Here is a 14,063-nt window from a genome sequence, read left to right on the forward strand (position 1 = left end):
AAACTTTGACTTGTAATGTAAACGTAAAGAATAAGCTACAGATGTGAAAACTTAGGAAATTGAATTCTTGAAAAGTACCTAAAACCTACCTAAAATATCTTGAAATTTACCGAAAATTTCTATATGTTTACCAGAAAAATTAAGAAAGTTATTGCAAAGTTCTTGGCAATCTTGATCATTATTGTGAGTCCGTTAATTTTCATATGAAGCCATAAATATACACAACAATTTGAGTCCATATGTATGTGATGTTGTGTTATCAAGCTTTTTCGTTGACCAAGTCGATGATCATCCACCACAAACTGAACTTTTTCAGCAGATATGCTTTGTTCATGAATATGCCAAAGTTAGGAAATTAAAAAAGATGTGTATAATTTTGCAATGTTTGGTTTAAAAATAAAATATTTGGAATCTATAAGTTTGTTTAATTTTGGGTATATGTAACTCGCCTAAAAAATTTTCTAGTTTGACAGGCAATAAATCATTTCTCAACAACCACTTCAACTTTAAACACTTTTTGTGACAAAATAAAATTTGTTTCTTTACATATTTCTAACATTGATCGATAGGACAAAATCTAAAGTACCTGTAACTGTGAAAAAACGAGTTTTGAACAAAGTAAGGCTTTATTTAGTCGTCGTTCTTAAAGCCTCTTTTCTGTTCCTTAAAATCAAATTTTAAACTTTTTAAAACAAAGAACAGAAGCAAAATTATTTCTTCTTTTTTAATCTCACTTTTTTTAACTGCTCATTGACAAAAGTCGTCTACTGAAATTTGAACAATGTTTACTGCGGTTGCAAGTGACTGCAGGGTATTTTCTAAGTAAATATTAATACATATACTTCCTGATGGGTCATTCGCCTTCCTAACATGTTAAAAAAAAGGTGATTCAACTTATTAAACCTATAATTTTCCAATGTAGGCTGGGAATTACGGCAATCGGTATTTCGAGAGATGTTTTGACAATATGCTGCTTGATCATTTAGTTTTTGTTAATGTAATGCTGATAAAAGGGTCATTAGATTTATTATTTCCGAACATAGGTCACGAATTGCGGTAATCGGTATTTCGAAAGATTTTTTCAATATTTTGTGTAATAATTCATTAAATTTTTACAATATAAATAAAATGAGATAAATCGAAAAATTATGTTCTTTATTTTTTAGGACGCTCTAAAATTGTATTGCGGAGAAAAAAATCAATCTTAAAAGATTCTAACAATATTTGCTCAAAAATACCCAAAATAACACGAGATAGAAAAAAGTGTCAAGAGATATTTTTACATTCTCATCCTAATGAGAAGGTTTAAAATTTGACTTTAAAAAAAGAAAAAAGATTTAAAATTTGACCTAGTCTATTTTCATCAAATTTCCATGTTTAGAGACCCCCTGAGTCAGAAAATGACGGTTTTTACGGTGCAATCATCGAGCACTCAGCGTGAAATCAGATGGAGTCAGACAGAGTCGAGAGCAGTCAGTGCGAGTCTACAGGTCTCGGTGGGAGTCGACAGCAGTCAATTGAAAGTCAGACGGTGTTAATTGAAATTAGTGTTTATGGCCAGACCTGGGTTGAATCAGACCTTCCACGCTAGACAGTCTAGATAAAACTAGACCTGACTGTTTAGCTAATTCCCCAGGTTCATGGCCAAAACTCTAAGATTCCTAATTACATATGACGCATACATGTTTCTGAGAACGTGGGCTGTAGGACGATTAAATGAGAGATTCCAAATTCCGTGAAACGCGACCACAAGTTTTCAACCCTGTGAATGAAATCACCTGGGGAAAATAGCACTGCGCGTTGGCGTACACGATTTTTGAATATGTATTCGTTACTCACCAACGAGTACTAAGTACGTTTCTAGCCAACGTCATCGTACGAAGAAGTCGTAGAGTAGCGCATGTGAAAACATTCCCTATTGATCGTAGCGTACTTCGCTTCGCACCCTCAGAAGCTCGGCGAACGTCGAGACGCCACCATCGTATCCATTTTTGCGTTTTTGACTCTTTTCCTCCCAAAACGACTTAACAAACTGTCCCAAAATGGCACTACGCACTTTCTCCAAAGAGATTTTCTATCTCTGTAAGTAAAAAAATATTTTTATTAATCATTTCAGTTCGACAAAAATAGTATTTGATATTTTTATATTTATTTTAGATTGATAGATCGGAAGTTCTGGTTTATTCTGTCGTAATATAACGACACATGGTGACTCTTTCTGAATTAAAGCTCGCGATCAAGATTTATGAAAGTCGGGGCTACTTTCAGTTTACTGTTTTAATTTTTTATTCAGAAGATCAGGGTCTAATAGTATAATTATTTCTCTGTCTTTCTTAGAATTTCCGGATTCTGTGATTCGCTTCTAGATTTTAATTTTCCAGTGAAAATAAAAATCAATTTTAAAGAGCCATTGACTTATTGAATTTCTTTCGTTAATTCCGTTTATTGCTGTAATTTAGGTTAAATAAGAAATGAGGCTGCGATACATTGAAGTAATTGAAGTACATATTTTTGTTAACGTAAATTTAAAAAGTTTTGGTGTATATTTTTGTAGTATTTCAATATAAGTTTTAAAGTTATTCAAGTATTTAGGATTTTTTAAATCAAGCTTTGCCCTAGAAACTTAAATTTAGTTTTTAGAGCCAATGATTTTCGATATTTCTTTTATCATTTGAATACAAGTGACGAGGTAAAGTGCGTGTCCTAAATTCGAAAAGTGAAACCAAATTTTTGATTGAAAGCCATAGAAGCTAATCGGACTTTTTTAACGGATAGAATATTTATTGTTTTATAATATTGGTCAAGTTAAGATTAAGTTGATTTTAATTAAAGTTCTTTTAGAAAATCCTTTGCGTAAACTTCGTTATTTGAAATAATGTAGGTTTTATTACTACCCACTTTTAAGAGTTAGTGAATATATAATATCAGAAGAGTAGGTCAAAATATTTTAGTTTTCAATTTGGAATTTTTAATTAAATCAACGTATTCAAATATTTGTTGAAGATAATTATTTTCTAGTAGTATAATTCAACGAACAATTTTGTATGTACTATGCTAGATGAAATTGATATATTCTGTATCAAATGAAAATTAAATTTCCGCTTTTTGCAAAAAAGTGAAGGTTACTGTTATTGCTGCTATAATTTCAAACTTTTTTTCCTGTCATTTAAAATCGATTTAGCTCTGGTTAGAAAATATGTCCAATTTCAGCCTAGAAAAAATGATAAAATTTAATTGTTTTTAATGTATTATAATTATTTCAGGGTGTCTTCTGGGAACGGTATTCAGCATTCCCAGTTCAACTTCTTTCCCGCAAAAATCAGATGATCGCCCTTTCACGACAACCCGAAAAAGTAAAGTGCTTTTCGATATGCCTGCGCTTCCGAAAATCAAATCGCCAATGGTAAGAACCCCTAAAACTGTTTCAAATTTCGAGACCTGGCGCCACCAGGGTACTTTTTTTAAGGCCTGTTGGAGCTAAGCCGCTTTCTTGTCACACGGAATACTTTTCCAGTTATGAGCCATACATAAACTATGTTACGAATTTTAGGCTTTTTTTCCTTCCCTCTCCCGAAAGTAACTTAGTCCTTAGCTAAAGAGGGATGCGTTTATAAATTCGTTGAAATGAGATTAATGTAGATAACGTATTGAATTAACAACAAAACACTTTAAATTCCTAAGATTTGAAGGAAATTGCCTTCAAATCAATTAATTAATTGCAATTTTGCCTTCAATTGCAATTAATGTAACCATTTTGTTGAAAATCCTATATAATTATATTAATATAATTATATTGGATTTTCAACAAAATGGTTACATTAAAAAAAATTATATCCAAAGAGATGAATTTTCAATAAAAAAACATGAATTTGAATTTGAATTTTCGACGAAAAATTTGAGTTTTCAAGAAGCAAGATTAATTGACTACCCAAAAATAGATTTTTCAACAAAATGCATTAAATATTAATTTTTTGGTTTTGTGGCTTTCGGGTCCGTGAATGGCGAAGAAGATTTATATTTCCATCAGACGTTTCGGTTCCATGTATGGGCCCTCTTCAGTGATTTATTCTAGAAAAAGTTTTTTGTGTGTACATTTCACATTTCTCCCTAAGACATATTTTTGTGCAAATGTTCCCTAAGTGGACCGTAACGCTCTTTTTTCTCCTCCCCGTGGGGTTTGGCTGGAATCAGTGATATTTTCTTAAATCCGATGTCCGAGAATGCATTTTTTGTTATATTTTCTGTTATATATTTTTTGAACTATTTTTGAATGCATTAATACCTATTTAAATTAAAAAATTTTGAATTTGAATTTATTTTAAACTAAAAATGCAATGCATGGCTTATTCAATTGCTCTGTATTTTTTGTTTGTTTTATAGTCGTTTGGGGTTCCCGATTTAACACTGTTTTGAGTATTGGCCTATATTGCTTTGTGCAGTAACGGAAAATAGAATTTCGATAGATTTCCTATATCCACCCGTTCATTAACGCTTTCTGCCATTTCAAAGACTAGACGTTTTTGGTATTTATCTGTTCTATCTAAAATTATAGTATCTTTGAATTTGAAAACGTGATCGTGATACCAAGAATGCCTCATCAAAACGGTTTGTTTTTCTGCAGGTTTGAGGTGGTCCCTTTTATTTTTATATATTCTTGTTTTGAGGTATCTTTTGGTTTGCCCTATGTAGCACCCGTCACACCCCCCGCATGGAATGCAATAAACTAAATGTTCGATTGCAAGTCTTGATTTACCTAGCCTTTATTTTTACTGAAAAATCGCGAAAGGTCATACGGATTTGTAATTTTCTACTTGAGATATATAGAATTTTTAAACAAACGAGATGAATTCTGAACAAAAAATATAATCGTAGTCTTTTTAATAAAAAAAATCAACTTTTACCCAAAAATATAGTCGGATTTTCTTATTAGGTTTGAATTCTAAATTTGAACGTCATTTCTACATAAAATCTACCTGTTTTGTTAGCCCCCCCCCCCCCACTGAATATCCCCTTAATTTCTTTATTTAACTTATAAAATTATTAAAATAGAAAAATTATATCTGAGAGTAAATTTGAAAAGTTTATAAAAGCTTTTATATGAAACTTTCTAAATTTAAACCATTTGAATTGCGCAGAATACATAATTTCATTTCTATTACATTATTTTACTTTTTAAATCAATAAAAGCTTTCTTCCGTGAAGAAACATGCAACAGTTTTAAAGTATTTTAAAGCATTTAATGTCCCGAAAAATGTTTTATAATATTAATAAACAATAAAAATTACGTACTACTGATCTGGTCTTTCGTTTTTTCAAATTAAAATTAAGATTTTCCTAATTTATTGGGTTTCTGCATTCTTATACAGATGTAAAAAAAATTCCTGTACAATTTAAAAAAGTTGTCCTTTTTTGCAAAATTGTATATAAAATAATCAACAGACTGTGGAGAATTTGGAACAGTTGCGATCGACAACAGCAACAAGTACAACAATAACATTACCGAAATCAACAACAACACAGAGAGCAATTTCAGAAGAGCAGCCTCTTTATCGACTCAATAGTAGCAATGGCCGCGCATGTATTCTTCTGCAAGTAGACTCTGTAGTCGATATTACTTTTCGTACAACATTAGGAGAAGAAGAGGTAAATATCGAAATTACTTTAATTCATTAGTTAGTTATTTACTGCAAATAGGGTGTCAATTTCGCGATCAATTAAAAATTTCCGAAGTCTCCTCTCGTTATTTGAATTTCCTAATTTTTCCTAACACTTCAACCTTATTTATTTATATTTTCGAGAAAGAATACAAGTTTAAATAATATTTCAAAACTTTAAAATTAGGCTCCTCTAATCCAATAAAACGAAACAGTACACACGTACACAATTTTGGTAATTAAAACCGATTAAAGGCACTCTTAGCGAGCAATATTTCTTGTTACTATTAAAACGATGGTAAAATTGGTGATAATAGAACTAATTTATATTTTAAATGCTGAGATTTTCCGCTTAAGTCTTATTATAAATAAACAATTAATTAATAGTATTAAATTATCAGATAATTATTTCAATTACTATTTTTCAGACGGTAAGTGTTTATATACCTTCTGATGCAACTGTAACTGGAAATTGTGACGATGAAAATTTGGTAACGATGTCTCTGAAATGGAAAGCCTTCATTCTTTCCTGGAGCTTCGCCAAGGTAATTGTTCAGATTCCTATAATCCTTTGATTTCCCTAAATCACGGTGGCCGAAAAACTTTAGTTTTAAATTTCTTGACTTTTCTCTGACGTTCCCTAATTAATTTCCCTGACCATTAATATTCAAAGACCAGCATTTACAAAAAGAAAAAAAAATTACTTATTAACAAAATAGTTGAATTTTCAAAAAAAAAAAGGTTAAACCTCAACCAAAAACAGTCGCCTTGTAAACCAAATAATTGATTTTTTTATAAGACAGTTGAATTTTTAATAAAAAGATGCATTTTCAACGAAAATGTAGAATTTTTATCCAAAAATATGAAAATTCAACAAAAACTAATTACATTCTTAACATGGCAATAGTTAAATTTTCAAGACAAAAAGACGAAATCTTTGGAAGGCAGTTGAATTTGCAACAAAAAGAAAAAAACTCAACAAAACATATAATAGTTGATATTTAAACCAGAAAGATAATTTTTAATTTAAAATCAGTAAGATAAATTAACAATCAAGAAGATTGATTTTCTGTCAAAAAAAAACGAAATTTTAATAATATACATGAATTTTCAAATAAAAAGTTGAACTTTCACCTATAAAAGGTAAATTTACAAAAAACAAAAAGAAAAGTTGAATTTTCAGTAAAAAAATTAATTTTCAACACGAAAATTAAATCTTCAACTAATAAATAAAGTTTTAACAAACTAGTTTATTTTTTAAGCAAGTAGTTGAATTTTAAACAAAAAGGTCCAAGTTTTTAGGAGAAGTGGAATTTTCAACCCGAAAAGTTGAATTTTCAAAAAAACAAAACAAACAAAACAAAAAATATAATAGGCGATATAGCAACAATAGAAATTACGAATTTTTAACAAAATAGTTAAATTTCCACCCGAGAGATGAATTTTTAACTAAAATTATGGATTTTACAACCAAAAAGACGAATCTTCAAAACATACAAAATTTTCAATCATGAATAAAAAAATTTTATCCAAATTTTTCAAATTAGAAGTCAAAAGACGAATCTTCTGTAAAACAGTTCCATTTTCTATCTAAAAATATTAATTTAAAAAAAAAGTTAATTATCAACCAAACAGATGGATTTTTAACCACAGAAGATAAATTTTAAAATCAAGAAGATTGATTTTCTCTATGAAGAAAGACGAATTTTCAAATAAATAATATAAATTTTAAACCAAAAATGAAAAAGATGCATTCTCCGTAAAAAAAACCTAATGTAAAAAAAACGAATTTTCAACAAGAGACTTAAGTGTTGGAAGCTAAGAGATAAAGCTTTAACCAAAAAAAAATAATTTGTTTAAATTCGCGAATCTTCAACAGTAGTAGTTCAATTTTGAAAAATATGAGTTTTTAACAAACTGTAATAATAAATATTTTAAGAAAAAAAGATGTTTATTTTCAATTAAAAACATTGGAATTGAACGAAAGAAGATAAATTTCCAACAAAATAGCTGAATCCTCAAAGAAGATGATTAGTTTTCGATCAAACAGTTGAATTTTGAACCAAAAAAGATTAAATTTTTACTAAAATAGGTGATTTTTATGCCAAATGGACGAATTTTCAAAAAATAGTTGAATTTTCCGCCAAGAAATATATGAGTTTAAATTTCAACATCAAAATTTGAATTTTAAATAAATGGTTAATTGTGTGTAAAAAAAATTCAACCATAGAAATAGAAATACGAGTCAAATAAATTACCAACAAGAATATTAAATCAGAGTTGCCACAAGCCTTCACTTTCAATAATCTTATATTAAGCTTGTAAAGTTGCTAATATAGAATCTTCTAGAAAACGAATAAAACAATTTACAATAAAAATTTCAAATTCATCATGCTTAAAAGTTATTTAAAGTACCTCTTGCAGAAATTCCCTGACCATTGCAAGGTTTTTTTTAAATTCCTGACTTTTCTCTGACTTTCCCTGACCATTAAATTTCCTAATGTTTCCTTTATTTCCACGTTTTCCCTGACCTACGGCAACCCTAATAAATTAAATACAAATTAATTTAATCTATTTCTAGTAATCAAAAGAAAATTGTTATTTCGATTGCTGTGAGACCGTATGAAGACCGTATGAAGATTTTAGTTGTTCTGTGTATGTCTGTATGGAATCAATTCTATTTGTACTGATTTTGACATTTTAACTTTTGGAAATAAATAAACAACACAATTATATTACATGCTGCATATCAGTTTGTTTGATTATTTTATTGTAAGAAATTGAGCTATCAAAAATTAAACTTGGTTCCATATTTAGGTCAACTAAAACCTGATTCATTATACGTATTCACCCAGACTTGATTCCATATTGTTTGAAGCAGTCGATTTACAATAAATTGTTATCTCCAATCCTTGTTTATTTCGGATAAGTGTAAATTTATTATAATGTAGAAATTATAACTATAAAAAAGGCTAACAAAAATAAAATTTTATTTCAATATTTACAATAAATTTCAAACAATTATGAATTTGATTTCTTTAATTTCAGACACCGGGACGTGAACGATGGTACGTCGACAAAATTGAACTGACCTTCAATTCTAGCGACCGATACTTTCAGCTTATTGATCAGCCAAGTAAGCATAATCCAGAAATATCATTATCAGCTTAATTTACTTACTATCACAAAAAAAATTTTCAAGAATTTTTTATACATACTTAATTAATTTTGACCAAAATTTTCAAAAGCGTCAATTTTAATTTCTAGACAAGACAATGAGGCTGAGCACTGATAAAAAGCACAGTGCCATGTTGTTCCCTACCCCAGTTGGAAAATCTTATGCATGTTCTCAAGAAACTGTTATTCCTCTAACTGATGGCAAAATGACTGCACGTCTTCTTCTCAGGTAAATATTAAAACTGGAGTTATTTTGTTATTATAAAATCTCCCATTTCAAATGTATCTTATTTTATTTTATTATAAATAAGAGCACGGCAACAATTCGGAGAGCATTTTGGAATTTAGGAACTTATTAAAAATGCAGGGCCCGAATCAAATAACCGATTATTAAATTATTCTGTACTTCCGCTTTGTCCGAAATAAGTTTATACCTATTTATTTCATCCGAATGGCTAAAAAAATAAGATTTTTTAAATGTTTAAATGATTGAATAATAGTGTAGTCTAAAAATGTTTTGAAAAAGTTTCTTTTCTAATTGTCATGCATATCGACCCTAAATTTGTTTGAATCCACAAAAAAATGCGTTTTTTAAAATGATATTTCGAGGTTCTGCAAGTTTGATTAAGTTAGACGTACACTGGGAATCCCATTTAAGTGTCCCATTTACGCCGTTTCGAGAATTGATGCCTTGGTGGTCTTATGATAGAGGAGCCGCGGGACTGAAAGGGAAGCCAGTGGCTCCGTCAAGCATGAGAAACAACAGGAGGGCCGCACTCAGCACGTTAGTTGCATCAGGTTACATCATGCATTGAATACGAAAAAAAATAAGATTTCGTAAAGTTTATTCAGAATCGTCAATATCGAAATCTTTTTTACAGAGTCCCAAAAAACCCATATATAAACATTGTATTTTGCGAGTCTGGCACTAATTATGATTTTTGTGTGGTCTTTCAAATACAAGTTGTTTTTCATGTATAAAATACTATTTTCTACAGATAATTAGATATCTGCATAAATTATCTATGCAAAATTTGATTGTTTTTAGCAAATTTCTCTTAGAATAGAGTTAGAAAATCGCGGGGTTTCCATATTTTGAAATTTATTTCCAACTTTTCAGTTAGAGTGAGGCAAGTCTATTAAATATAACAGAAATAATTATTTTAATATTTATTATTATTTATAATAATTTTCTCGTAGAATAATGCTAGAAAGCTCAGTTTTTCCTGGAATTTTCCACTTCTGGTTTACTTTTCAATCAGAGTAAGGTAATAAAAAATTCAAGTTACAAAAGTAATTATTTTGACGATTTATTATTATCCTTAATAATATTCTATTTAATTAATGCTAGAAAGTTGCGGTTTTTCTGAAGAAGTCAAGTCAACAACCATAATTGTTAAAAAAATTAATTATTGCTTATAACTATATATACATGGTTTTTCATTTTGAGGGTGGTTTGAAAGCTAATTTCGAACAGGTCACCTTTATGTTTGTATTTCTTCACGAAAATATTTTTTCTAATTCTTTTACAGGTAATTTTGAACATTTCCACATAAATACGCATAAGAAAGTGAGATTTTCAATTGCAAAAAATAGGGGTTGCAACCCTTATAGTGCAAATTGTGCGTGTTAGTCGTGTATGTACATAAGAAGTGAAATAAAATTTTTTCGTAGTAAATTATCAATTAGAACCTGAAGTATATTGGAAAATTTTCTTTTTAAGCGATGATTTTTCCATTTTAAGGGTGTTTTGAAAAATCATCTTGGACAGGTTAACTTTATTTTTGTATTATATCTACAAAAATATTTTTAAGCCCATTTTGAATTTGTTTTTCATGAAAATGGCATGAAACTTTCCAGAAAAGGCATGGGAAATTTAGATTTTTCAATAAAAAAATAGGGTTTGCAAGCCTCATGGTCGGAACTATGCGTGATGCTAGTTGCGAATTTACATGAGAAGTGAAATGAAATTTATTTGGCGGAGAAATATCAATTAGCACCTGAGATATATTGAAAAATCCTTTTTTAGAGGTGACTTTTAGGAGTGGTTTCAAGTGGTTTAAAGCGTTTTTCTTATTTTTTTGATAAACTACAACATAAAAATTTAGGATATTTAAATAAGAAAACAATCCAATGTAAAATCCTTTTTTAGCGTCCAATAATCAAATTGATGAAAAGAATTCCTGAAAATAAAATCAAGAATCTAACGACCAAATTTGGACAAATACCACAAAATGAGAGAAGTGTTCCTTTTTTTCAGATTCCAATGGGAACAGTTTGTGGTGGTTGTCCAAATTTGGTCGTTAGATTCTTGATTTTATTTTCAGGAATTCGTTTCATCAACTACAACATATTAAAAGATTATTGAAATCGGTGAGGTCGGGTTATGGGGGTTTCCTTAAGTAAAAAGTGCACAAAAAGTTGACAATTTCAGAAAAAAACGCAACTATCTAGCATTACTATAGGAAAAGATAGTTACCGAAATAAATCATTTGTTATAATAATTATCATTGTTAAATTTCATTAATTATTAACACACTCTATAAGTGAAAAAGTAGACAAAAAGTTGATAATTTCAGAAAAAACGCAACTTTCTAACTATATTCAACGATGGTGATATTATTTAAAATGAAGATAAATTATATTAATTTCGAGCATTATTCTAAGAGAATATTATCATAAATAATGATAAATTGCTTAAAAAAATTACACGACTTTCTAGCTCTATTCTAAGGGAAAATGGCTGAAAAGAATTATAAATAGTTAAATAATTTACACAAGTTATGTAAAATTTAGTTTTCAGTAGGAAGTATTATTTTATATATTAAAAACAATGCGTATTTTAAAAACCTCAACAAAATTATAATGAGCGCCAAAAACTCGAAAACCTCAATTTTTAACTCACGATTTTTTTTTATTTTTGAAACGGTTTAATTTTTTGTAAATTCAAGCGAATTTAGGGTTGAAACTATTTATAAAAATTGGAGAAAAAAAATTGGCAGAAGTTGAATTTTTGAAGATTTTTAAACATAAATCGTTAAAAATTAATTATTTCTTATGCAAAATCGTTGAGAATTAATTTTTCAATGGAACCTTTAAACTCCAACATTCTGAAATGTAAGCCATTTAGAATTAAATTCTTATTTTTTAATCGAATTTTAAAAGTGGTACAATATACAAGTTTTAATAGCTTTTTATTTTAAATTCATCATGAATCCTGCGAAACTTAAACATTTCCGAATTAAACAAGTTGTAGTATGGTTTTTTTTAAAGTTGAAATTATTCGCAAATTCTTGGCTTTCTATGTACTAAAAAATTAATTAAATTTCCAATTTTTTAAGCACAAAGAAATTTAGCCCAAAAATCGTCCTTTTTTATATTTTTATTTAACCCTCGTAGTACCAGGTGTTGACCATAGGCCCATCAGAAGAACAGTGGTCATAAAATCGTTTATTATCAAAATACAGCAAAATAAAACTGTTTTCATTAATTTGACCTTTAATACTTCTAATTCAGCCTTCTTCCATGACACCTAAAAGCCGTTATTTTTCGAAACCGATTCCTTCATTATTGGAGGTGTTCTTTTTACACTGCTTCAACCACTCACGATCATGGTAACATCTATAGCCTTTTTGAAGACCAAATTAATCAATTTTCAGGCCAAATTAACAGTGCTATTTTGATGAAATTAACAGTTTTCCTCTGATGAAGGTTCCCATTACAAATTACGTCGTGAATATAACAAAAATCACTCTACTATAGAGTAAATATCACATAAAATGAAATGTTAGGAATTCAACTTGGGCTAATGTCCAAAAGACAAAAAAATAAAGCGAATTTGCATAATTTAGTAGTGAAACGGAAGGAAAGGTTACTCAAGCGGAAGAGACGTCCTTCCTTCCCACGCATTCACTAGCCGCTAGCGACTAGCCTACAACAAATGAAACATGGGGTAAGATCCTACCCCACCTGATACTACGAGGGTTAAAAATTGGCATTTTTCACCAGTTACAAATTGTAAAAAATTTATAAATTTTTGTAAATTATATTTATTGAAGTTTTAATGCATGAACAACAAATTCTTGAAACAAACTAATCGCAATAGAAATATGAAAAGTAAAAAATATTTTTCAGGTTTAAATCTCTAACTTTTGTTGGCATTTAATTATCGAAAGTAAATAACTATGACAATATGCAAGGAAAATGATTGAAAACTAGTCATATGTTATTTGTATTTAAGATAATTTAATTAATTTCCTCATTATGAAATATGTAGAATATTTGAAAATATCGACCTTTATATAATGCGGTAGATATATAAATAAGAAATTTCTTTGCATTTCCTTGTATATAGTCATAGTTATTCACTTTACAATAAGATACCAACAAAACTTGTAGATATAGTTGCTACTTTACACATTTCCATAAAAGATAAGCTGGTTTTAAGAAAAATAGGAGAAGCATTTTCATAAAATGGCGATAATAAGAAAACGATTTCACTCATTGATATTAAACTCACAGGAAACTTTTTGATCTTGCATTAAAACCTAAATATATAGTTAAGAAAATTGGAAACATTTTTTGCCACCTGTGAAGGGCGAAAAAAGTACATTTTTATTCAAAATATTAAAAAATTACCATTTTTGGGACCAATTTTCTTGGCGTTTAAAAAATGTTGAAATTATGCTGACAGAAAAATGGTCGAGTATAGATGTCCTAAATGATTGCCCCAATAATTTTGTATTTGTTCGCTGCTACGAATAAAAAATATCATTTGAAGATGAAAATAGTTTTTCAGCTTATTTGCCGTTTACATCTGTAACATTTTTTAGACTGCTCTTACAAGGGGAATGGTCGAAATTCAAATCGAGGTCGTGGCTGCTTAATTCGAAAGATTATCGAATTTCATTCGACATGTGTCATGGCTTTCTTGTAAGAGGGGCCCGGGTTTAAAAATATGAATGTTTGAAAATTGTAGCTACTGTCACTGATTCACAAGTGTCAGTCTTGCAACACGTCTCTTACCGAGTGCCGATGGCCTCGTGGTAGCGTTTCCGAATGAGACACCGCTGATGTGGGGTTCGAATTTTTTTGCTTACGGCAAATAACAGAAAAAGTTTGAGAGTAGGGAAAAAAGTTTTCTGTGCATTTGTTGACCTGGAAAAAGCTTTTGACAAGGTAGATAGAAGTAAACTTTGGGAAATTCTGAAAGAGTATGGAGTCAATGGATGG

The 14,063-nt window shown here is 29.4% G+C and overlaps 1 protein-coding gene across 2 annotated transcripts in view; it reads left to right on the forward strand.

The window, feature by feature from the left end:
• Nucleotides 1-1,977: 1,977 nt before the first annotated feature.
• LOC117177402 overlaps nt 1,978-14,063 on the forward strand; it is a 13,619-nt gene continuing 1,533 nt past the window's right edge. The window contains exons 1-6 of one of the 2 annotated variants that reach the window (XM_033368055.1): nt 1,978-2,082; nt 3,264-3,403; nt 5,440-5,643; nt 6,083-6,199; nt 8,703-8,790; nt 8,922-9,060. In XM_033368055.1, coding sequence (XP_033223946.1) covers nt 2,043-2,082; nt 3,264-3,403; nt 5,440-5,643; nt 6,083-6,199; nt 8,703-8,790; nt 8,922-9,060 — 728 coding nt within the window. In that variant the 5' untranslated portion in view covers nt 1,978-2,042. Of the gene's footprint in view, nt 2,083-3,156; nt 3,187-3,263; nt 3,404-5,439; nt 5,644-6,082; nt 6,200-8,702; nt 8,791-8,921; nt 9,061-14,063 lie in introns of those variants that run through there. The other variant, XM_033368056.1, reaches the window with a different exon arrangement.

This window comes from Belonocnema kinseyi, chromosome 7 (assembly GCF_010883055.1).
Source record: "Belonocnema kinseyi isolate 2016_QV_RU_SX_M_011 chromosome 7, B_treatae_v1, whole genome shotgun sequence".
NCBI lineage: Eukaryota > Metazoa > Arthropoda > Insecta > Hymenoptera > Cynipidae > Belonocnema > Belonocnema kinseyi.